Source organism: Nycticebus coucang, chromosome 20 (assembly GCF_027406575.1).
Source record: "Nycticebus coucang isolate mNycCou1 chromosome 20, mNycCou1.pri, whole genome shotgun sequence".
Lineage (NCBI taxonomy): Eukaryota > Metazoa > Chordata > Mammalia > Primates > Lorisidae > Nycticebus > Nycticebus coucang.
Window position 1 is genome coordinate 37,590,643 of NC_069799.1, and position 25,381 is coordinate 37,616,023.

At 44.3% G+C, this 25,381-nt stretch overlaps 1 protein-coding gene across 1 annotated transcript; it reads left to right on the forward strand.

The window, feature by feature from the left end:
* The first annotated feature begins 8,875 nt into the window (after positions 1-8,875).
* LOC128572901 (butyrophilin subfamily 1 member A1-like) lies at positions 8,876-14,743 on the forward strand. Its single transcript, XM_053573042.1, has 4 exons — positions 8,876-9,049; positions 9,934-10,215; positions 13,071-13,283; positions 14,006-14,743. Exons 1-4 carry the CDS (start codon positions 8,926-8,928, stop codon positions 14,722-14,724), a joined length of 1,338 nt encoding a protein of 445 aa, XP_053429017.1. The 5' UTR covers positions 8,876-8,925; the 3' UTR covers positions 14,725-14,743.
* The last annotated feature ends 10,638 nt before the right edge of the window (positions 14,744-25,381 follow it).

Here is a 25,381-nt window from a genome sequence, read left to right on the forward strand (position 1 = left end):
GGGGAAATCAAATACTTTAATGACATAGACATGTTGAAGAAATTTGCCATAACTAAATCAGTTCTCCAGGATATCCTCAGACCCATCCTCCTCAATGACCAGTGCAATGCTCTACCTCCAAAGTAAACTCACCCAGAAATTTTTGAACAAAATACAACTTCCACAGTGGTGAAAGGATTAAAAATGTCCTCTGGACATCTGAAAATCATGACACCCAAGACACAACCAGGCTTATCAATTCTCTCAATTAATGTGAATGGTTTAAATTGTCCTCTAAAGAGGCACAGGATGGCTGACTGGATACATAAACTCAGACCAGATATATGCTGTACACAAGAATCTCACCTTACCTTAAAGGATAAAAATAGACTCAGGGTGAAGGGATGGACTTGTCTAACACAGGCAAATGAAAACCGGAAAAAATCAGGGTTGCAATTTTAGTAGCAGATACAATTGGCTTTAAACCAACAAAGATAAAGAAAGATAAGGAATGTCACTACATATTTGTCAAGGAAAACACCCAACATGAAGAGATTTCAATAATGAACATTTATGCACCCTACCAGAAAGCTTTTCAATTCATAAAGCAGACCCCAATGGATATGAACAACTTGATATCTTCCTGCACTATAATAGTTGGAGATTTTAACACCTCTTTGACAGTTTTGGATAGATCCTCCAAGAAGAAACTAAACAAAGAAATATTAGACTTAAACCTGACCCTAGAACAATGGACTTTACAGACCTCTACAGAACATTCCACCCTAATAAAACTGAATATACATTCTTCTCATCAGCCCACAGGTCATCCTCCAAAATAGATCATATCCTAGGACACAAGTCTAACCTCAGCAAATTTAAAAGTGTAGAAATTATTCCTTGTATCTTCTTGGACCACCATGGAATAAAAGTTGAACTCAACAGCTACAGGAATCTTCATATTCAAACAAAGTCATGGAAGCTAAATAACCTCAGGCTGAATGATAGGTGGATCAAAGTCGAGATTAAGAAGGAAATCACCAAATTTTTGGAACAAAATGATAATGAAGACACAAATTATCAAAACCTGTGGGATACTGCAAAGGCAGTCCTAAGAAGGAAATGTATAGCTTTGGAAGCCTTCATCAAGAAAACAGAGAAGAAGCCAACAACTTAATGATCATCTCAAGCAACTGGAAAAGGAAGAACACTGCAACCCCAAACCCAGCAGAAGAAAAGAAATAACCAAAATTAGGACAGAATTAAATAAAATTGAAAACAAAAGAATCATTCAGAAGATCAATAAAACAAAAACTTGGTTTTTTAAAGATTAACAAAATTGATAAACCTTTGGCCAACCTAACCAAAAATAGGAAAGTAAAATCTCTAATATCGTCTATCAGAAATGACAAAGGAGAAATAACAACAGACAGTTCAGAAATTCAAAAAATCCTCAATGATTACTACAAAAATCTCTATTCCCAGAAATATGAAAAGCTGAAGGAAATGGACCAATACCTGGAAGCATGCCACCTTCCTAGACTCAAACAGAAAGAATTAGAATTCTGGAATAGACCTATATCAACCACTGAAATAGCATCAACAATACAAAATCTCCCTAAAAAGAAAAGTCCAGGACCAGATGGCTTCACATTCAAATTCTATCAAACCTTTTGAGAGGAACTAGTACCTATACTATACAACGTTTTCCAAAGTATAGAAAAAGAAGGAATGCTTCCCAACACGTTTTATGAAGCAAATATCACCCTGAAACCCAAACCAGGAAAGGATCCAACAAAGAAAGAAAATTATAGACCAATATCATTAATGAATATCAATGCAGAAATATTCAATAAGATCTTAGTAAACAGAATTCAACAACACATCAAAAAAATTATACACCACGATCAAGTTGGTTTTATTCCAGGGTTACAGGGTTGGTTCAACATATGCAGATCTATAAATATAATACATCACATCAATAAAATAAAAAAAGACCATATGATTAGCTCAATTTATGCAGAAAAAGCCTTTGATAATACCCAGCATTCTTTCATGATCAGAATTCTTAAGAAAATAGGCATAGCAAGGGCATTTCTTAAACTGATAGAGGCCACCTACAGCAAACCCACAGCCAATATCCTACCGAATGGTGTAAAATTGAAAACATTTCCACTCAGATCAGAAACAAGGCAAGGATGCCCACTGTCTCCACTGCTACTCAACATAGTAATGCAAGTCTTAGCCATTGCAATCAGGCAAGAGAAGGTGATCAAGGGTATCCAAATAGGGTCAGAGGAGATCAAACTCCCACTCTTCACTGATGATATAATCCTATACCTGGAAAATCCCAGGGACTCAACTTCAAAACTCTTAGAAGTGATCAAAGAATATAGCAGTGTCTCAGGATACAAAATCAATACTTACAAGTCAGTAGCTTTTATATACACCAACAAGGAGTGAAGCTGAAAATGTAGTCAAGGACTCTATTCCTTTTATAATAGTGCCAAAGAAGATGAAATATCTGGGAATTTACCTAACAAAGGACATCTCTATAAAGAGAACTATGAAACTCTGAGAAAGAAATAGCTGAAGATGTTAACAACTGGAAAAACATGCCATGCTCATGACTGGGAAGAATCAACATTGTTAAAAATGTCCATACTACCCTAAAGCAATCTACAGATTTAATGCAATCCCTATTTAAGGCACCATTGTCATACTTTAAAGAACTTGAAAAAATCGTACTTCGATTTATATAGAATCAGAAAAAACCTTGACTAGCAAATACATTACTCAGAAATAATAACAAATCAGGAAGTATCACATTATCAGACTTCAGGCTATACTATAAATCTATAGTGAGCAAAACAGGATGGTATTGGCACAAAAGCAGAGAAGTAGATTTATGGAACAAAATAGGGAACCAAGAGATGAACCCAGCAACTTATCATCATTTGATCTTCGACAAGCCTATCAAAAATACTCAGTAGGGGAAAGACTCCCTATTTAACAAACGGTGCTGGGTGAACTGGGTGGTGACCTGTAGAGGACAGAAACTGGACCTCCACTTTTCACCATTAACAAATATCAATTCTTACTGGATAAAAGATTTAAACTTAAGACATGAAACTATAAAAATATTAGAAGAGAGTGCAGGGAAAACACTTGAAGAAATTGGCCTGGGAGAATATTTTATGAGGAGGACCACCCTGGGCAATTGAAGCAACACCAAAAATACATTACTGGGATCTGATTAAACTAAAAAGCTTTTGCACAGCCAAGAACACAGTAAGTAAAGCAAACAGACAACCTTCAGAATGGGAGGAGTTTTTTTAGGTTATGCTTCCAACAAAGGTCTGATAACTAGATTCTACAGAGAACTCAAACTAATCAATAAGAAAAGAATAAATAACCCCATTTCTATGTGGGCAAGAGACTTGAACAGAAACTTCTCTGATGAAGACAGGCACATGGCCCACAAACATATGAAAAAATGCTCATCATCCTTAATCATCAGAGAAATAAAAGTCAAAATCACTTTGAGATATCATCTAACTCCAGTAAGATTAGCCCACATCACAAAATCCCCAAACTACAGATGTTGGCATGGATGTGGAGAGAAGGGAACACTTCTACACTGCTGGTGGGAATGCAAGCTAATATGACCTTTTTAGAAAGAAGTTTGGAGAACACTCAAGGAACTAAAAGTAGACATTTGATCCTGCAATTCCTCTACTAGGTATATAACCAGATGATCAGAAATCATTTTACAACAAAGACATTTGCACCAGAATGTTTACTGCAGCCCAATTCATAATAGCCAAGACATAGAAACAGCTCAAGTGCCCATTGACCCATGAAAGGATTAACAAATTGTGGTATATGTACACCATGGAATACTATGCAGCCATAAAAAGATGGAGACTTCACATATTTTATGTTTATCTGGATGGAGCTGGAACATATTCTTCTTAGGAAAGTATCTCAAGAATGGGGGGGGAAGTAGCCAATGTACTCAGTACTACTATAAAATCAATATATAACCACCTATACACTCATACAAATGGCAAAATATAACTATAGTCCAGAAAGTAGAAGGAAAGAGGAGAGAGAGGGGAGGGGAGGGGGAATATTGGAGGAGGGAGTTTGGGGGGACCTCACCTAATATGCATGATGCAATGGTACATTTCAAAACTATTTAAAAATGAGTATAATTGTGATGGATGTGTTACTTAGTTCAATGTAAGCATTTCACATTGTGTATTGAAGCAGTACCATGAACCCCATAAATGCATCAATGTACAAAGTTATGGCTTAATAAAAAATAGAAAAACAAGCAAAATAAAAACCTTGCATTTTCAGGCAAGATAGGAGTCTAGGGAGAAGAAGTTGAGATATAACACTGCTTGGTGAGGCTGGTGAGGTTGGGATATAGATTCTGATTTGTGGCATGATATGGAAAGTGAGGGTGAGATTCAGATTCTCACTGGTGGCTGGGGGTAATGGGGCTGAGATGCAGATTCTGAATAGCAGTGGAGATGCAGATTTTGATTGGTGGGGCTGGCATAAGAAGGTGAGGCTGAGATGCTGCACTTCCAGCAACCTCCCAGGGAATCAGATGTTTCTAGTCTTCCTCTGGTCACATCAGGATTGCAAGGAGTTAAAATTTTCCAGAGAAGATGGTTTTTGTTTTTGTATTTTCCCTTCCTCTTATCAGTATCAAAAGTCAGCATCAAGAGCACAGAGAGAGCATCTATCCTGCTTCCAGAGAGCCCCAGAAAAAACTTGCACAGCTAGTGGTGTACTGACATGCACATTCCCGAAGAGGGCGCCAAAGGCTAGAAAATATTAATACCATATTTACAAAAGTTGCAGAGACTTTGGTTCTACTTTTTTCTTAACTTAAATCCACAGGAGGGCAGAAGTGCAGCACTTTCTTTTTGTCCCCCCCACCCCCTTTTCTGTTTTTATTCTTTTATCTTTCGTTTTTTATTCTTTTCCCCTCGTTTCCTTTTTTTCTTTCCTTTTACTCTTCTTTTTCAATTGAGGTAAAATTGACGTAGTATAAAATTGATCATTTGAAATATATACTTTGGTGGCTTCACTATGTTCACAATGTTTTGCAACCATCACCTCTGTCGGGATCCAAAACATTTTCATCATTCTAATACAAGCCCCACAAATCATTATGTAGTTATACTGCATATTTCCATTTGCCCATCTCAGTCCCTGACAACCACAATTTTCTCTGTCTCTATGGGGTTACCTCTTATAATCATTTCAGATAAACAAGATCATGCTGGTGTGGCCTTTTGTGTCTCTGGATTTCAAACATTATACATGGGCGGTGCCTGTGGCTCAGTGGGTAGGGCGCTGGCCCCATATACTGAGGGTGGCGTGTTCAAACCTAACCCTGGCCAAACTGCAACAAAAAAATAGCCAGGCGTTGTGAAGGGCACCTGTAGTCCCAGCTGCTTGGGAGGCTGAGGCAAGAGAATCACCTAAGCCCAGGAGCTGGAGGCTGCTGTGAGCTGCATGCTACGGAGGACCATAAAGTCAGACTCTGTCTCAAGAAAACAAACAAAAACATTATACATGAGGTGAGGTGGGCTGACCCACCCATTATACATGAGGTGAGTTGGGCCTCCAAGAACTCGCATTGCCTGACACAGTGCTCTGGACCAGGCAAGAGATGGTGCACAGTAAGGAACACCTTGGCCAGGTGACCCACCTGATGATGGCTGGGAGACCGCACTTACAGGACAGTATTCTTTTATTTTTTTTATTTTTTATTTTTTTTTTTTTGTAGAGACAGAGTCTCACCTTATGGCCCTCAGCAGAGTGCTGTGGCCTCACACAGCTCACAGCAACCTCCAACTCCCGGGCTTAAGCGATTCTCTTGCCTCAGCCCCCCGAGTAGCTGGGACTACAGGCGCCCGCCACAACGCCCGGCTATTTTCTGGTTGCAGTTTGGCCGGGGCCGGGTTTGAACCCGTCACCCTCGGTATATGGGGCCGGCCCCCACCGACTGAGCCACAGGCGCCACCCTATTCTTTTATTTTTTAAGAGACTGGGTCTCGCTCTGTCACCCACTCCTCCTCCTATGGCAAGCATTACCTCCTGCTTCTGTTACTATTTCCTCCACTGACCTTAGCAGCTCCTTCTAGATTGTAAAATCCAAATCTTCCTTCCTGATTCATAAAGATAAATGTGTTGAGTTTTAGGTCATATCATTGGTGAAAAAGCAAATCCCAAGACAACATAAATGAACAGGCATAATTCTTCTAATATGGCATATGAAAGGAGACACACCCAGCTTAGCAGGAGCACACTGCCCCTGAGAAGTGACACAGGACAGGGTTTGGCATTTGGATGTCCTCCACTGCCCCTGGCATAGAGCAGGGCACACGGGAGTCCTCAGCTCCTCTCTGAGGAATCAAATAGTACTGCAGCCTCCAAGGGGGTGAGGCTGCTCTTGTCTACAGTTGCTTTCCCAGAAAACCCTTGAGGAAAGTGTCCAGAGTGTCCATCAATAAGAGGAAGGGCAGAAAGGAATGTGGCTTGGCTACTCAGTGCAGGGAAATCTGGAAAAATGTCCTAAGGTGGTCCAAGTAAGGCCTCCAGCAGGGACAGAATCCCGGGATCCCAAAGCCACAGGGCAGAAGGAAAAACTGGGGGGAAAGCTGATCTGAATTTCTAGACAGGAGTCTTTGGGAACAATGCCAGAATTAGACTCATTTCAACATGATCACAAAACTTTTCCAAAGGACTTGGGCCCAGCAGGTCACATCTGAAGCTTTCCAGATACTCAGAGCTTTATCTGAATCCCCAGCTTCTGTGTCTGGCCTGGATCCTAGTCCTAGAGAGCTGTGTCTCCTCCCTTGGGCCCTGAGTGGCTCCCAGTGTTGGCATTAAAGACTATCCTTCCCCGGGCCACCTCACTTGGCCTCTGTCTCTCTCCTTATCTCTTGCTACCAGCCTCAATACCGCTGATCACACCCCTCAGGAAACATTTTTTTTCTGTTGCAACTGACAGAAAAGCAGAGTTGGTGTTTTGTAGGAAAAAAGTAATAGGGGAAATCTATAGAAACTGAGGGACTGGGAGGCTTATCCCAGATTTCTAGATTCCTCTTTTCTATCCCTATCTGGAGACAGGGTAGTTCACTTGGCTTATGCCCCACTGGAGTTGGCAGAGGACTAAATTGATTCCCTCCAAATCATCAGCATTCCCCAGGAAGGCTGCAGGGTGAGTATTTTCTCCTTTATATTTATTTTTTTAGAGATGGGGTTTTGTTATGTTTGTCAGGGTCTAAAATTCCCACCCTCAAGTGATATTCCCACCTCAGCATCCCAGAGTTACAGTTGTGAGCTACTCTGCCTGGCTGTATTTTCTATTTGAAGAGCGCTCAGAGATGTCTTTGCTTTCTGCACTCTCTCCCCATCCTCCAGAGGCAGGGAGACCCTGAGGGCTTTCCTAGAAGGTGAGAACAGAATGGGACAGGAGCATTTGCCAACACAATTTAAGGACATACGTAAACGCCACGTGAAGGGTAGAACTGCCCCAAGCCAGCAGACCTATTCCCAAACACTCACTCTCTCACCTGAGGTTACAGTAAATGCCCAAACTTGTTCAGTGCTGTGGCATGCCTATTCTTGCAAGAAGCCTTGAGGATTTGTGTCCCATCCTCTCCACTGTTGAAGTCCTCCTGAGGACAACAGAAAACAGAGACTATTAAGGGAACCCATCAATGTGGTCCTGAAGAATCTGAGATTTCTTCACTGGCATTGTGGTGTGTCACAACAGTAAACAGCTAGGAACTGGTTAATAACCCCCACATGAATAGGTAAGAAAATCAAGGCCAGGCACACTCAGGGATGTGTTTGTGGAGTTCTGGAGACAGATGATGTTCAGAGGAGCCTTATCCCAAGGGAAGGAAAGCAAGAGCAGAAAAGGCTTGGTGGGTTTCTGTTTCTAAGGTTAGGATGTGAGAGTGAATGACCATTTGATCTCCCAAAGTAACTGTTTCTTTGCTCCTATTGGCTACTTGGCAGTAGTTCTGGTCCTACCAAGTCTGAGGTATATCAGTCCCAAGTGTCCCTCTGGCCACAGCACAGATGGCTAAGATCCACCATGAAGATGCCTTTGTCCCCATCTGTTTCATCACCCTGCTCTTCCTGGACCTCCTGCCTGCTGGCTACTGTAAAATTGGTAGGAGAACCCCTCCCATCTAACATGAGGGGGTGCATCAGCAGAAGTAGAGAAGGTTTCAACATAGAATGGCGCTACGAGATGGACTAAGGAAGGAGTCTCCAGGGCCAGCACAGGGCTGACACCAAGAGCTCCAGGGAGGAGAAACAGGTGTCCAGGGATAGGATCTTCACCAAACACAGAAGTTGGAATGTTCCTTGGCTATCACCTGGCCACACTGGACCCAGGTCTTTTGGGAAGGTTGTATATGATCATGTTGAAATGTGTGTAGTTCTGGCATTGTCCACAGAGACTCCTGTCCAGAAATTCAGATCAGCCATTTCCTATGCCCCATGGCTGTGAGGTTCTGGGAGTCTGTTATTGCTGGAAGCTTCTTTTGAGTCAACTTAGCACAATGTCCAGAGACATTCTGAGATAGCTTGGGGTGAAAGGGATCCTCATACAGGAAGCAGGAGTGGGAGTGGAAGCCATCAGTCCTTAACCTGGTTCTTTTGGATCTGCCTCCTCAAGGGCGTCCTGATTTTGAGGTCGTGGGTCCTGAAGGTCCTATCGTGGCCACAGTGGGGGGAGTTGCTGAGCTATGGTGCCACCTGTCCCCCAACATCAGTGCCGAGGACATGGAGCTGAGCTGGTATCAGGGACAGCCCTCCCAAGTCGTGCACCTGCACAAGAAGGGACAAGATGTGCCTGGACATCTGAACTACTGGGGTAGGACGACCCTTGTGAGAGACTATATGGCCATGGGCAAGGCTGCTGTGAGGATCCATAATGTCATCGCACTTGATAATGGAACATACTGGTGCCTCTTCAAGGAAGGCAACGTTTCCAGCAGGGCTGCCCTGCAGCTGCAGGTGGCAGGTGAGGGCTGGGCACTGGGACATCTGGTGAACCCGGAGCAGCTCTCATAGTGCTGGACCCAGTGTCAGACCACTGTTTTGGAACCCAGAGGTTACCTGCCTGGGTGTGCTATGTAGTGGCTGCGTCTCAGGGGAGTGTGGTTCTGAGTATAGAACTGTCTTTTCTTGTCTTCTTTGCCTTTGTTATACCACTGAAGTGGAAAAACAGAAAGAGAGAGAATGAATGGGGGAGGGGAGACAGAAAGAGACAGAGATGGAGCTATAGAGACAGAGAGACAGAGGCAGGGAGACATGGAGAGAGAATGACACAGGAAGTGAGAAAGAATGAGAGGAAGAGAGATTAAGAGAGACGGAGAGAAGGAGAGGTAGAGACAGAGAGAGAGAGAAGCAGGGACTGAAAGAGACAAAGGGACAGAGAGCAAATGATAAAGAGACAGAGATAGAGGCAGAGGAAGAGAGAAAGTGAGAATGAGAGGGAGACAGAGACAGAATAGAAAGAATAAGACAGACAGAGTGAGGGAGAGAGAGACAAGAAGAAAGTATGAGAGATAGAGACACAGGAAGAGAGGCAGAGACAAAAAGATGTGTATATATATACAGAGAGAGAGGGGGGAGAATGTTTTTGGCATAAGCAGAGGTTTTCCTGGGTGACTCAGAACTTGTACTTTGAAGTCAGATGACCTGGCCTCATTCTGTTGCCTGAATTCATTAATTTCATAACTCAGAGAACTTGTCCAATCCTCTCTGCCTTTTTTGTTCTGCTCCCTTTTATCTGGGAAATAGGGTTCTCTGTTAGGCACATACACAGGGATTACACAGCGTAGGCGGTTTGGGAACAATCGCTAAAGCTGCTGGAAATCCTCAGGACCTCTTTGTTTTACTCAGGGCTGGGCTCTGAGCCCACAATCAAAGTGACCGAGGACCAGCACGGAGGCGTCAGGGCAGAGTGCACCTCAGAGGGCTGGTACCCGGAGCCCCAGGTGGAGTGGACAGACTCCACGGGGAAGGTGATAGTTTCTGTGCCAAATCTCTCAGCCTCCAACACCACTGGCCTCTGGGCTGTGGTGTCCAATGTGTCCATTGAGGACCGGACTGTGGAGAGTGTCTCCTGCTCCATCTCCAGCCCCCTCCTCCCCGAGACGAAGGTGGCCAAGACCCGCCTACCTGGTGAGTGCTCTGCTCAGTTCTGTTCTCTCCGTTACGGGGCACAGGGACTACAGGTGGGGGCTTATACTAAGAGTGGACAGGGACCTGCTGCCTGTCCACTCTTAGCCTAGCTGGGGCATCCTGGGATATGTACAGTTTATGTGCTGATTACTGGGGTAGAGCAGAGGTGGGCTGCAGACAGTCCCCAGTAGAACTTCGCTTTCTGGGGGGATAAGAAAGATGCACCCCCAGATCAACTTTTTAAATTTTTTTTAAAAGAATAACTATTTGGGGGAGCAATTTTAGGGTCACAGCAAATTTGAGTAGAAAGTGCAGAGACCTCCCATATACCCCAGATGCACACACAGCTTTCCCCAGGATAAAAATTCTGCCCCAGAGGACACAGAGATGACACTCAAGAAACATCCACAGAGACAGGGTGCGGTGGCTCACGCCTGTAATCCTAGAACTCTGGGAGGTTGAAGTGGGTGGATTGCTTGAGCTCAGGAGTTCAAGACCATCCTGTGCAAGAGTGAGACCCTGTCTCTATAAAAATAGCCAGGTGCTGTGGCGGGCACCTGTAGTCCCAGCAACTTGGGATGCTGAGACAAGGGGATTTCCTGAGCCCAAGAGTTTGAGGTTGCCATGAGCTATGATGCCATGGCACTCTACCAAGGGCAAAATGAGACTCTGTCTCAAAAAAAAAAGAAAGAAAAAGAAAAAGAAATAAAGAAACAAACAAACCTACATGGATACATCAGTGTCTCCCAGAGTCCATGGTTTACATGAGGGCTCATTCTTTGTGTTGAATGAATTTGTGGGTAAGGATAAGTGTATGATGACATGTATCCAGCATTGTGGTGTCACATGGAGGAGTTTCACTGTCCTCAAAATCCTCTGTGCTCCTCTGTTCATTTCTTCCTTCTCCCTGGCCTGCTCCAGACCTTTTTGTCACCTCTATCATTTCCCCTTTTCCAGAATGTCTTATAGTTGGAACCCCTCAGTATGGAGCCTTTTCACATTGGCTTCTCTCACGTAGTCATCTGCATTTCAGCTTCCACTGTGTCTTTTCTCAGCTTGAGAGCTCATCAATTTTTAGTGCTGAATAATATTCCATTGTGTGGATGGACCACAGTATATTTATCTATTCAGCAATAGAGGACATCTTGGTTGCTTCCAGATTCAACTTTCATAAAAAACTTCCACTTTTACCTTTGTAAGTGATATTGTTGGGTCCCAGGGAAAACTTTCTCTTCACCTCTGAAGGTTTGCTCAAACTCAAAGACAAGAGCCAGACTCATAGGAGAAAAGGCACCCACAAGTATTTGATCATAGTTTTTCATGACATGGGAGCTTTCAGAATGAAGCTCCAAAGATACAGGGGAAATTGTTTTTTTTGCTTAGGTTCAGCAAAGTATGGACAGGAACGTAGAAATATGATTGGACAAAAAGGGTATGATCTGCTGCTATTAGATCAGAGGGGGAATCCCCTGAGAGGGGATCAATCCTCTCTGTCTGGATTCTTCTTGTCCTCTCTGAGCAGCATCCTCCCTTCTTATTAAGGAGGAGTAGGGCCCTGGCAGGAATAGGAGTTTCATCATAGAATTTTTCTTTTCTTTTCTCTCTTCTTTCTTTCTTTCTTTCTTTCTTTTTTTTTTTTTTTTAGAGAGAGTCTGACTTTGTCACCCTGGGTAGAGTACCGTGGCATCATAGCTCACAGCAACCTCCAGCTCTTGGGCTTAAGCAATTCTCTTGTCTCAGCCTCCCAAGTAAAGTAGCTGGGACTACTGGTGCCCACCACAACACCTACCTATTTTTTTTTTGCAGTTTGGCTGGGACCAGGTTCAAACCCTCTACCCTCGGTATATGGGGCCAGCACCCTACTCACTGAGCCACAGGCATTGCCCAACAACCCAGAATTTCTTTATGGCCAGTTTTTATGCATTCAGGCAAGAGGAAAGGTAGTGTCATATATTTAGGTTTTATGGCTGGCTTTGGGGAAGAGCGGTTCTGGTTTCTATGACCCACCTCAGAGAAGGTTTCCAATGTCTGTGGCTATACTCAGGGGAGAATGATACTGAGAAAAGTTTTCCTTCTGAGGTTGATCTGAGGCCTCCATTTTGGGGTACTGTTTTTTGAGTCCCAACAATGTCAAACTTACAGACAATTTACCAGAATAATAGTGAATTTCACTAGATTCACCACTTTTTTTTTAACCATTTTGCCACATTTATTTTGATCATCTCTCTCTATCTACAAGTAGGTACATATATGTCTTCTATGCATATATCCACACCCAACTGTCTGAGTCCGTGCAAACTGCTATAATACAATAGTGTAGACTGGATGACTTAGAAACAACTTCAGAGGCAGGAAATCCAATGTCATAGTGTGGCAGATTCAGTGTCTGGTGAGGCCTCACTTTCTTTTTCTTTTTTTTTCCCCCCCTTTTTTTTTGCAGTTTTTGGCCAGGGCTGGGTTTGAACCCGCCACCTTTGGCATATGGGGCTGGCACCCTACTCCTCTGAGCCACAGGCATCGCCCAGGCCTCACTTTCTTGTTCTGCCCTCACATGGTACAAGTGGCAAAGAAGCACTCTAGGGTCCCTTGTTTTAAAGACATTAATCCCATTCATGATCTACTAACTTGCCAAAGCCTCCCAACCCCTAACACCATCACCTTGGGAGTGAGAATTTCAACATGTAAATGTGGGAGGGACCACAGCACCTTCTGTATAAATACAGACATTCCCCCCCCCAACCTATCTCAGAGTAGTTTGTAAACATTTCATCTTTTGACCCACGAATCTCATAGCAACTATGTCCTGAGAGCAAAGCTTTCACCACAACCTTCCTGACTTGTGGAATCCCTTTCAGATTTCTTCTTCAGAAGGTCCCCATTGATGGTGTGGACAATAGCTGTGCCTCTGATCCTTGCCGCAGTGGGACTCATAATAGCTTTGGTCATCTGCCTCTTCTGGAAACGTAAAAGGGAAAAGAACAGGAAATCTCTGGAAGAAGAGAGAGAACAAAGAGAAGAGGAACAGAGACAGCAAGACAGCGGGGACAAGGTCTTGCCACTGTCTGCAGGTGAGCAGGGAATTTTGACAGAGCATATGCTGCTCCCTGTCAAACCTGACGCAAAGCCCTAAATTAAGCCTTCTTATGTGTGTTCTCAGATACAGTCGTGATGGAATGGTCACTGGGGACCCCAGCCGCGGGACTGCTTAATTACCACCTACCCAGAGACAATTATTCATCTCCTAGTCATCTCTGGGTTCTTCTTCACTACATGATTCTGGGTGGGTTGCTTGGCCTCCCTGTTGGAAATAGATCTCATTTCTGATAGGTATTGGCTGAAGGACTTGGTTGTGAACCCTGAGTTAATCTGTCTGCGACTCTGTCTCTCTCTCTGTCTTGGTCTGTCTCTGTCTGTTTCTCCCTATCTCTGTCTGTATCTGTCTCTCAGTCTATCTGTGTGTGAGACACACACACACACACACACACACACACACACACACACACCTCGCAAGCATGAGCCTGTGAAAGAGCTCTGTTTCCGGCCTGGGAGCTGCCTCAGGCCACACCATGCACTTTGCCACACTCTGGCTTCCCCAGGATCCTTTCTCTCTGGCTCCTGGCCTCATGTGTCTTATCCACTTGGATACAGGCTGTGTGCAAGAGCTCCTGGCACAGGACATGGGGATGGTGAAGGGTTCCCCAGAGACAGAGGGGGAAGCCCAATGTGCAAAACCAATGAGGGCACGTGGGGTCCCTGCACCTCTGACACCTAACCTTTTCCTCTTCCCAAGTGAGCCCATCCTTGGACCCAGACACTGCAAGTCCCAAACTCAGCCTGTCAGAGGATTGGAAGAGTGTCAGGCGGCTGCGCTTTGCCCAGGACGTGGCCCCCAGCCCTGGAAGGTTCGACCGGGACCCCTGTGTCCTGGCCCATGAGCAGTTTAGCACCGGGAGGTATTGCTGGGAAGTAGAGGTTGGGGAAAGGGGGGCCTGGATCCTGGGCGTGTGTCTGGAGGGCATAGGTCGGAAGGGATGGATCCCCAAGTCCCCACAGAATGGGTTCTGGGCACTGGAGCTTCACAAGAGGAGATACAGGGCTCTCTCCTACCCCAGGACCCGCCTGTATCCCTCCAGGCCCCTCCGCCAGGTGGGTGTTTTCCTGGACTGTGACAAAGGAGAAGTTTCCTTCCACAATGTGACAGATGGGTCCCAGGTGTACCAGTTCTCTGGGCTCTCTCTCCTTCAGCCCCTAAAGCCGTTCCTCTGCTTGTGGACACATGATTCCCACCCTGTGACCTTCTGCCCAGTAGTCAGAGAGATGCATGATGAGACAGATTGGCCCCCCTGGAGGCCAAAAATTGCACCCTTAGAGACCTCTGGCCTTCCCCAGGGAACTCCCATTAAGGAGAAAGCAGCATCGTCCTCAATTAACAGGGACACCCTCCAGACAAGGCTCACATTCTCCTCACCTGAGACGACCAGCTCTCCAGGAGAAACACCCAGTCCCTGACACCAAGTCACTGGACTGTGGCTAATGGTGCAACTCTGAGCCCATTATCCATCATGTTTGTTTGTTGTTTTTTTTTTGAAGACAGAGTCTCACTATGTCGCCCTGGGTAGAGTGCTGTCGCATCATAACTCACGGCAACCTCAAACTCTTGGGCTTAAACAATTCTCTTGCCTCAGCCTCCCAACTAGCTGGGACTACAGGCACCCGCCAAAACACCGGCTGTTTTTTTGTTGCAGTTGTCATTGTTGTTTAGCAGGCCGAGGCTGGAATATGTGGCTGGCGCCATAACCACTGTGCTACGGGCGCCGAGCCTACCTATCATGTTTTATCTTCATCATTCTCTTTGGTGAAATGAAGACATTATGTTCTGGGCTGAATTATGTCCCCCACCTCCACAAATTCACAAGTAATGAAGTTCCAACCCTGAGGGCCTCAGGATATGGCTATGTTTATAGATTGATCTCCTGTATGAGTTGGGGTTCTCCAGAGGAACAGAACTGAGAGGCTATCTGCGTAGATCCTATGTAAGAGGAATTTTAAAATATATGAGAGGCTCGGCACCTGTAGCTCAGCGGTTAGGGTGCCAGCCACATATACCAAGGCTGGCGGGTTCAAATCCAGCCCAGGCCTACCAAACAACAATGACAACTACAACAAAAAAATAATTGGGTGTTGTGGTGGGCACCTATAGTCCCAGCTACTTGGGAGGCTGAAGCAAAAGAATCAGTTAAGCCCAAGAATTTGAGGTTGCTCTGAGCTATAACGCCACGGCACTCTACCGAGGGTGACATAATGAGTCTCTATCTCAAAAAAAAAAAAAATGAATTAATTAAAAAATAAATAAAATGGGAGAATTGGCTCACACAATTATGGAGGCCATGAAGTCCCACCATCTGTCATCTGCAAGCTGGAGAATCAGGAAGGCTGGTGGTGGATTTCACTCTGCATCCAACTTTTTTTTTTTTGAGACAGTCTCACTATGTTGCCCTTGGTAGAGTACTGTAGTGTCACAGCTCACAGTAACCTCAAACTCTTGGGCTTAAGTGATTCTCTTGCCTCAGCCTCCCAAGTAGCTGGGACTACTACAACGCCTGGCTATTTTTTTTTTTTTTTTAAGGGGAGGGAGGGTTGTAGTTGTCATTGTTGTTTGGCAGGCCGGGGCTGGGTTCAAACCTGCCAGCTCTAGTGTATGTGGCTGGTGCCCTAGCCACTGAGCTACAGGAGATGAGCCATGTGTTTTTTAATTTTTTTTTTGAGACAGAGTGTCACTTGGTCACCCTCAATATTGTGGTGTGGTGTCACAGTTCACAGGAACCTCAAACTCTTAGGCTCAAGTGATGCTTTTGCCTCAGCCTCCCGAGTAGCTGGGACTATCAGCTCCTGCCACAACAGCCAGCTATTGCTTTAGAGATGGGGTCTTGCTCTGGCTCAGGTTGGTCTCAAACTCCTGAGTACAAGCAATCCACCTGTTTCAGCCTCCCAGAGTGTCAGGATTAACGGGCGTGTGCCACCTGGCCTGGCTCCAACTTTTTGTTCTATCTGGGCCCTGAACAGATTGAATGACACTTGCCCAAATTTGTAAGGGCAGATCTTCTTTAGTCAGTCTACTGATTCAAATGCTAATTCCTTCAGGTAACACTTTCACAGACATGCCCAGAGATGATGTCTCACCAGCTCTCTGGGCATCCCTTAGCCCAGTCAAGTCGACACATTGAAATTAACCGGCCCGGAGGTTATCTTTCAACCTCTGTTTTTGAGGGTGGAAGCCTGACTTTCATATATGTCCGTAAGCAAGACCAGATGGGTTTCACATAGATCAACACACCCCTTTTTACTTTTTGTAATTGCTCACTCCCTGGACTCCATTAAGCCACCTACATTTCCCTTTATACTCCCTGATTCTCCCTTTGTTTTTAATTTTAAAAAATATTGTTATTTTTTAGAGATAGGATATCACTCTGTCTTACAGGCTGGAATGTAGTGGTGCCATCATAGCTTACTGTAACCTTGAACTTCTGGGTGCACCACCACATCAGGCTAATTTTTAAATTCTTTGTATAGATGGGTCTGGCTATGTTGTCCAGGCTGATGGCTTCAAGTAATCCTCTCAACTTAGTCTCCCAAAGTGCTAATATTACAAGTGTAAGCTACTGCATCTGGCCTCCTTCTCCCTAAAACACCCAGTCACTTCTGTACAAATCACCACTGAGTTCAGTTCACATTAGACTCTTTTTCTCTGTTGCAATAGTGTATTCCTGATTAAAATCTGTCTTTACTACTTAAATTAGTGCCTGGCTTTATCTTTGACAATGGAAAAAGGGAAATATGCCCCATCCCCCCCACCACCACCACCACCAATTTCACCAGACACTCATTTCAAATAATTTTCTGATTTTGTGGTCCTGGGGGAAGATGTTTGTGGCACTTCTTCATGTCCATATGACTTTTGTTAGAGTCAGGCAAGATTCCAAAGGAATAATGACAGTTGGGTCTACCATCCTTGAAAGCAGAGATTTATCCAAGGCTCAAAGGACTGTGTCAGTGCTTGATAGAGCCACATGTGTCTATAAAATACTCAAGATGTGATAAGTGCTGGCCTGATCCTCAAAGTTAGGCCCCTGACTGAGCTTCACACATTTCAGCTAGTAACAGATATCGTCTGAAAGAGAGAAACCAGAGACAAATCTGTGACTGTTTTTCTGAAAAGGAAATTGGGAGAGTCAGGGAAGGTGAACAGAGAACACAGAAAAGAAAAAAAAAAAAAAAGAGCTGGGTGTTGGGAGTGGTAGATAGCAAGGCAAAGTGGTTGTGAGGCCCCTCTTGTGAGGTCCAGAAAATCTACACTTTCCCTTAGATAAGGGGAATGTTCAAAGAAAAAAAGAGAGGGGTGGGGATGAAGGAAGCATCAATTATGTAGGTGTCCTAGGGAGGTGGAAGAATGTCCGTCTATCTTATCTTGTCTCTCTTCTCCACCCACCAAGTTAAACTTGTAATTCAATGTGTAGAATACAACAGATTTCTGTTTTAGGAGCTAGACTGAGGCCGCAGAGCCAAAGTTATGATTTGCATGTCCTTCTTTATGAGAGACCAGCAAGGAACTTCCTTGTGAGATCTATAGGCCAGTGCTTTCCTAGGGCCTAAGGCCTTTACCTTCCTTTTTGCAGAAGGAGTTAGAGGTGGCTCTAAGATTTTTATTTTTCTTTACAAAGTGAAACCCTGCAGTCAAACCTGTGTCATTCAAGAGTCAACTCTGTGTTTGTGTGTGTGTGTTAATGATCAAGTTGCCACTAAGACTGTCAACCTAGAATGAGTCTCACTCCCAAGCACAATGTTCTCAGCCACTCTGTGGGAGACTTCATAAAATCCCTGAAGGATGAGATTCAGAGAGCTTTTGGGTGCTTTGGGGAGTGTGTCCTAACTCCATGGGAACAGAAGCTTCTGTTTTCAGGACTCTTCTGGATCCCACCTTGTGTATATCATCATATAAGTGTTTATTTGTATCCTTTGTAAAATCCCTTAAAGTAAACTGGTTAATTTAAGTCAGTATTTCCCTGAGTTCTAAAGAAATATTCAAGCCTAAGGAGGGGGTCATGGGAACCCCAATTTATGGTCATTTGGTCAGAAGTAGAGTTGACAATGTAGAACTTGTCACCAGCATCTGATGTTGGGGCAGTCTTGTGGGACAGAGCCCTTAACTTGTGAGAGCTGTACTAATTTTTCATAGTCAGCATCAGAATTATATTGAATCACTAGACATTCCATTGTCCCCAGTGAATTGGACATGCTCTTGATGTGGAAGAAACCCCACACATTTGGTGTCAGAATGTTGGGAGAGGGCACAGGAAAATTCGGCTTTTCTTTTAGGTTGCTAGACAAGTTTCAATTCTGGTGGTTGGAAGTCCAAGATCAAGACACAGGCAGATTGGGTGTCTTCCAGTTTATATGCTCACATGGCAGAAGAGAACTCTTTTGCTTTCTTCTCTTAGAAGGGCACTAATACCATTCAAGAAGACTCCATTCTCATGACCTAATCACCTCCCAAAGGTCCACCTCTTAATACTACCTCTTTGTCACCTTGGAGGTGAAGATTTTAACATATGAATGTAAGGTTTTGGAAGGGCACAAACATTCAGTCCACAGCAGACTCGCCCTTAGGAGCCCGCTCCATGCTCCTGAGGAAGCCACACTGCAAAGAAGTGCCCAGGAAGCTCCTAGATGGGCCCAAAACTGTGATGGTGACTTTGGGGGTAAATAAATGTTTGTGGGGATTTTGTTGTTGTTGTTTTGTTGGGGGGTGGTTGGTGAATGGTCAATGTTCTTTGTTTTTTTCTTTTTTAATTGCTCTTTTGAATTTCTACTCTTCACTTTTTACCGTGGTAACCATTCTTGTGGCTGAAATTTTTATAGCCTCAGATGGAAGGAGGCCAAGGCTTCTCAAACTTGCATTTACCGGCAAGTTTGGTGTAGGGGAATTGTGTTGAGATGATACAGATGCTGATTGGGTGGTCTGCCATTGGTGGGTACTTAGATACAGATTCTAATTTGTGTGAGGGCTATAGAACAGAGATTCAAATTCTGAATGGTGGAGCTGAAATGCAGATTCTGATTGGTGGGGCTGGCATGGAAGGCCTGAAATGAGGCATTTCCAGCGACCACCCTGGGAAGCAGATGATTCTGCTCTTCCTCTGGTTACATCAGGATGGCACAGAATTCACAGGTACCAGGGAATATGGTACGGGGGGGGGGGGGGGAGTGTTTTGGTCTTTTTTTCCTTTATCTCTTAGCAGCATGAAAAATCAGCACCAAGAGCACAGGGACCTCCACAGGCATCTCTAGAACCTAGGGTGGGGGTGGGCGGAAGAAGCCAGTCCCCCTGTGGTCCTGGAGGGCCTGTAGAACTGTATTGGAATGCTCAGGGGTTTTGGTGGGGGGGGGGAGGGTTGTTTTTTTGTTTGAGACACTCTGACCTCGTCACCCCCAGTAGAGTGCCGAGGCATCTTAGCTCACAGCAACCTCAAACTCTTGGGCTGAAGCGATTCTCTTGCCTCAACCTCCTAAACAGCTGGGACTACTGGTGCCCGCCACAACGCCCGGTTATTATTATTATTATTATTATTTTATGGGGTCTCGCTCTCACTCAGGCTTGTCTTGAACTCCTGAGCTCACACAAGCCACCCGCCTCGGCCTCCCAGAGTGCTACCCCGTTTTCCCAAAAATAAGACATCCTCCGAAAATAAGACCTACTTACAGGAAAGATAAGACATCCCCTGAAAATAAGACCTAGCGCATCTTTGGGAGCACACCTTAAAATAAGACACGGTCTTATTTTATGAGAAACAGGGTAGGATTACAGGTGTGAGCCACCGCACTCAACTCAGAATGCTGTTTTTTTGTTTTTTTGTTTTTTTGTAGAGACAGAGTCTCACTTTATGGCCCTCGGTAGAGTGCTGTGGCCTCACACAGCTCACAGCAACCTCCAACTCCTGGGCTTAAGCGATTCTCTTGCCTCAGCCTCCCGAGCAGCCGGGACTACAGGCGCCTGCCACAACGCCCGGCTATTTTTTGGTTGCAGTTCGGCCGGGGCTGGGTTTGAACCAACCACCCTCGGTATATGGGGCCGGAGCCCTACCGACTGAGCTACAGGCGCCGCCCTCAGAATGCTATTTTTAACTGAATAAAAAATATGAGAGTATAAAGGACACCAGCTTTATTGTAAGGAACATACTTTAAAGAAACAATTTCTATTAGAAATTATCACTTTAATTTTTTTTTATTTTCTTATTTTTTGTAGAGACAGAGTCTCACTCTCTCACCCTTGGTAGAGTGCCCTGGTGTCACACAGCTCACAGCAACCTCCAACTCCTGGGCTTAGGTGATTCTCTTGCTCTAGCCTGCCGAGTAGCTGGGACTACAGGCGCCCGCCACAACACCCGTCTATTTTTTGTTGCAGTTTAGCCGCAGCCAGGTTTGCACCCGCCACCCTTGGCATATGGGGCTGGCGCCCTACTCACTGAGCCACAGGTGCTGCCCTAGAAATTATCACTTTAATAGAAATTGGAGGTTAGTACAGTCAGATGTGCCTCTCTCTGACTGTACTAATGACTGTACAATGACTGCCATAATTCTGCAGTAGTGATGATAGCATCAATGATATTTTGAAATTTTCACAAACACTCTCATGCAATGTGAAAAGATTCACAATTTATGTCCTATGGATACTACTGTAGTTTGTTTGCTTGTATTCAAACTGTGAGGAAATGCTGAATTATACCTAGTTATTGAAAATAAAGAAGCAATTACTCCCCATGTGGGTTCTCTGAATGTTTGAATTAATCCAGCAGCCCTTCCTGAGAAGTGCTCTAGTCCAAATTCTACCTTGTGAAACAAAGTGGGCTGGCCTGTGGATAAGGAAGACTTCCAGGACAGCAGGAGCTGTGGAGAGGCCACATCCTCAGCAAGGCTTCGAATGGACCAGGGAGGCTGATCTCTACTTGAAGGCCAGAGCCCCAGGGCTGGTGCAGTCCATCAGCTGTGTGGCCTGGGCTTCTTATTGCTCAGCCTTGGTGTCCCATCATAAAAATAGATCACTGCTCCTATTGCCCTAGTGCGTAAGGTGGTTGGAGGATGTGCTGGGAGTATATATAACCCCTAGCCCCTGGTCCCTAAGGTAGAAACTTTCTAGAGTGAACCAACCCTTGAAAGACTAAGGCTTAGTTAGAGTCACCATCAGCCTTGGCCATGTTGATGGGTCAAATAATATCTCTGAGCTCCAACGGCCTCTTGTATAAAGTGGGTGGAGACATCATTTCAGACAGTGCCCTTGAGTTCTTGGAAAGCATATCTAAAATGACATTTGCCCAAGGATTCTGAGAACAATGACTAAAATCCATGTGAAAGATTTTATTATTATTATTATTATCATATTTTTACATAATGGATAACAAATGCAACACTAGTGCCAATGGTAGTTGAGTAAAAAAATCAGGAAAAAATAAAATAAGTAACTTTTAAAAAGATATTAGATAAAACCTACCTGGGTGAGGCATTTGGAAGCTTGTAGTCAAAAACACAGGTCAACTGAAACTGTTCAGAAAGTTCTAGGTCTGGGCATCTACCTGCAGCTGCAGAGGGCATCCAGCTAAAGGGCAAGGATGGTGCAGCCAAAGGAGTCAGGGAGGCAGAGGGGCAGCAGGATGAGGTGTTTGAGCTATTTGCTTTTTTAAAAGCCCTTTATAAAAACAATTAAAAATGGGCAAATGGGCCATGCGTGGGGGCTCTTGCCTGTAATCCTAGCACTCTAGGAGACTGAGGCTGGTGGATTACCTGAACTTATGGGTTCCAGACCAGCCTGAGCAAGAGCAAGATCCCATCTCTAAAAATAGCCAGGCATTGTTGCAAATGCCCATAGTCCCAGCTACTTGGGAGGCTGAGGCAAGAGAACAGCTTGAGCCCAAGAATTTGAAGTTGCTGTGAGCTATAATGCCGGGGCACTTGACCGAGGGTGACAAAGTGAGACTCTGTCTCAAAAAGAACAATAATGGGCAAATAGACATTTCTTAAGAGAAGATATACAAATGGCCAACAATATGAAAAAATGCTCAACATCACTAATCACCAGGGAAATGCAAATCTAAACACAATGAGATATCAACTCACCCCACTTAAATGGCTTGCATCAAAAAGACAGAAAATAACAGATGCTGACAAATATGCAGAAAAAAAGGGACTTTGTATACTCTGTTGGTGGGAATGTAAATTAGTACAGCCGTCATAGACAAAAGTATAGAGGTTGTTCAAAAACTACAAATAGAACTACCATATAATTGCTACAAAAAAAGTAGAAAAATTAGCCAGCCACAGTGCTGGGCAACTATCGTCCCAGCTACTCTAGAGGTGGAGACTCAGGCTGAGGCTGAAGCAGGAGAATAGCTTGACCCCAAGAGTTTGAGGCTGCAGTGGGCTATGATAATGCCACTGCACTCCAGCTTGGATGACAGCAGACTCTAGAAAAAGAAAGGAAAGGAGGGAGGAAGAGGAAGGGGGAGGGGGGAGGAAGAAAAAAAAGGGAGGGAGGAAAGGAGGAAGAGAAGGAAAGAGGGAGGGAAGGAAGAAAGGAAGAGCAAGAAAAGAAAGAAGGAAAGAAAAAAATAAAGTATGATACATACACATAATGGAATATTATTTAGCCATAAAGAGAATAAAATCTTATCATTCTCAGCAACATGACTGGACTGGAGGACATTACATTAAGTGAAATGAGCTGGACATAGAATGTTAAACAGCACATGTCTCACTCCTATATGGAAGCTTAAAGTCATGTACCAAGTGGGGGGCAGGAACCGATCCCACAGAAGCGATTTTCGCACATCTGGGTCAGCAGGACAACTGACCATGCAAAAAAAAAAAACTGTTGGTAGGGTCAGTCTGACCTCCTACCCCCTGTTGGCAGGTGACTTTTTTTTTTTCTACAACTGTTTAAATGTTGATTTCACGGAGGTAAAAAGCAGACCAGGAGAAACTAGAGGCTGGGCGGGGATGGGGAGGGGAGACAGAAGGGAGGGCTAGGGAGAGATTTGTTAAAGAACACAAAATGACAGCTAGACAGAAGTAAGTTCTGTGTTCTGTGGCACTCTAGAGTGAGTATAGTTAACAATAACATATAGTTTCGAATAGTTAGAAGGGGGATATTGAATGTTCCCAACACACACACACACAAAAATGACAAATGCTTGAGATGATGAATATTTTAATTACCCTGATCTGATCACTATACATTATATGTATCAAAACATCACTATGTACTCCTAATTAAGTGCAATTATTATGTCTATTGAAAAATAAAAAAAATAAAATCCACAAAAAAAGCTTATCAAAAAACATCACTGTGTACCTCATAAATATATACAATTACATGCCAGTTAAAAATAAAATAAAACTTTTTTGAGAATTACAAAGCCCTCCTGTTTGCAGGCTAGTTAGTTGCTCTATGTTCCTTAGCTAACCCCTAGGACTGGCTAATGCTACCTATAAAATTCTAAGCCACCGCCCAAGTTCAGACCTAGCCAAATAGGAAGATGATGGAATAGCTGGCAGATTGGCTTGATGGGAGATTGGATGTCATCTGTAATGAGGGAGGTTGTCTAAACAGCAGTTTCTGTGTCCTGCTAAACACAGTTGTGCCACTTTTGTGCACGCACAGACACACACACACACACACACAAATCCTAGAAGCTGGCAACTGCTTCAGCCCTCCCTTTCTCTTCCTGGACTTTGTCTCCTCTCTTTTCCCCACGACAGTGCACTGAACCTAAAGGTCATCAGCTAAAATCCCCAGATGGGGCAGCTGCGACAACTCAGATGTTAGGTCAGTTGTGCCAGACTTCATTCAGGCCACTGCCACTTTGAAGGACTAAGAACTCTATCTAGTTAGCGTTCCTAGTTACATAGTTTACAATGCAACATGGAGAAAGGACGCAAGTTAATGCATCGACTCATATCCTAGATATTGGGGGTGGGGGATTAACAGAGGCATTTGCGGGAAAGTCTATGTGAATCAGGAACGTGGAGACTGGCAGAATCCAGTACTGAGCCCTCTTTTTCAGAGGCTGTGACGTTATCTTGTGTTCCCAGGTTTCTTAGTTAGCTCCCAACACGCTCAGCTACCTTCATTCTCAGAGCATGACTTCTGCTTAGGTAGCACTCACCCAGCAGGGAGGTGACACAGGGCATTTCTTGGACTGCAAGAAAACACCATAGGGAAATTCATTCGATACTCCTGCTGCAACATAACCACCCACATCCCAACACCACAGGGCAGTGATTTTCAACCAGGTGCCATGAGAGGATCTTAAGTTGTCACAAAAAATTTTAAAGTTCATTAATTAGGACTAGGTGGAGTGACTCCCACCTGTAATCCTGGCACTCTGGGAGGCCAAGTCTGGTGAATTGCTTCATCTCAGGAGTTCAAGAACAGCCTGAGCAAGAGTAAGGCTTGCTAAAAATAGAAAATTATTTTGGGTGCAGGACATAACTACAAGAAGGACTCTACCTAACAAATTCAAATATTGAGACTTTGTTGTCTGTACCCTCGTATTAACCTGAAATTTAAAAAAAATAGAAATATCAGCCCAATGTTGTGTCAGGTGCCTGTTGTCCCAGCTACTTGGGAGACTGAGGCAAGAGGATTGCTTGAGCCCAAGAGTTGGAAGTTGCTGTGAATTATGTTGACACCACAGCACTCTATCCAGGAGGACAGGGTGAGACTCTGTCCACCTACCCCCCCATCTCATTAATCAAATTATTATTATTATTATTGTTATTTTGAGACAGAGCCTCAAGCTGTTGCCCTAGGTAGAGTGGGTGGCATCACAGCTCATAGCACCCTCCAACTCCTGGGCTCAAGATTCTCCTGCCTCTGCCTCCCTAGTAGCTGGGATTGCAGGCGCTCACCACAATGCCCGCCTATTTTTTGGTTGCAGCTGTCATTGTTGTTTGGCGGGGCCGGGCTGGATTAGAACCCACCAGCTCAGGTGTATGTGGCTGGCGCCTTAGCCGCTTGAGCCAATCAAATTATTTTTAAAAGAAGTTCAAAGCACAATAAGTACACTTTTTTAAGTTATTTTTTGATCTACATAATTTAAGTGTGCTGTGAGATAAG

Bases quoted from the DNA above. Each gene is read 5' to 3' on its own strand.
- LOC128572901 (XM_053573042.1), top strand. From the start codon at position 8,926: ATGGCCATGGGCAAGGCTGCTGTGAGGATCCATAATGTCATCGCACTT. The intron at 10,216-13,070 runs GTGAGTGCTCTG...AATCCCTTTCAG, and splicing joins GGCCAAGACCCGCCTACCTG to ATTTCTTCTTCAGAAGGTCC. The intron at 13,284-14,005 runs GTGAGCAGGGAA...CCTCTTCCCAAG, and splicing joins GGTCTTGCCACTGTCTGCAG to TGAGCCCATCCTTGGACCCA.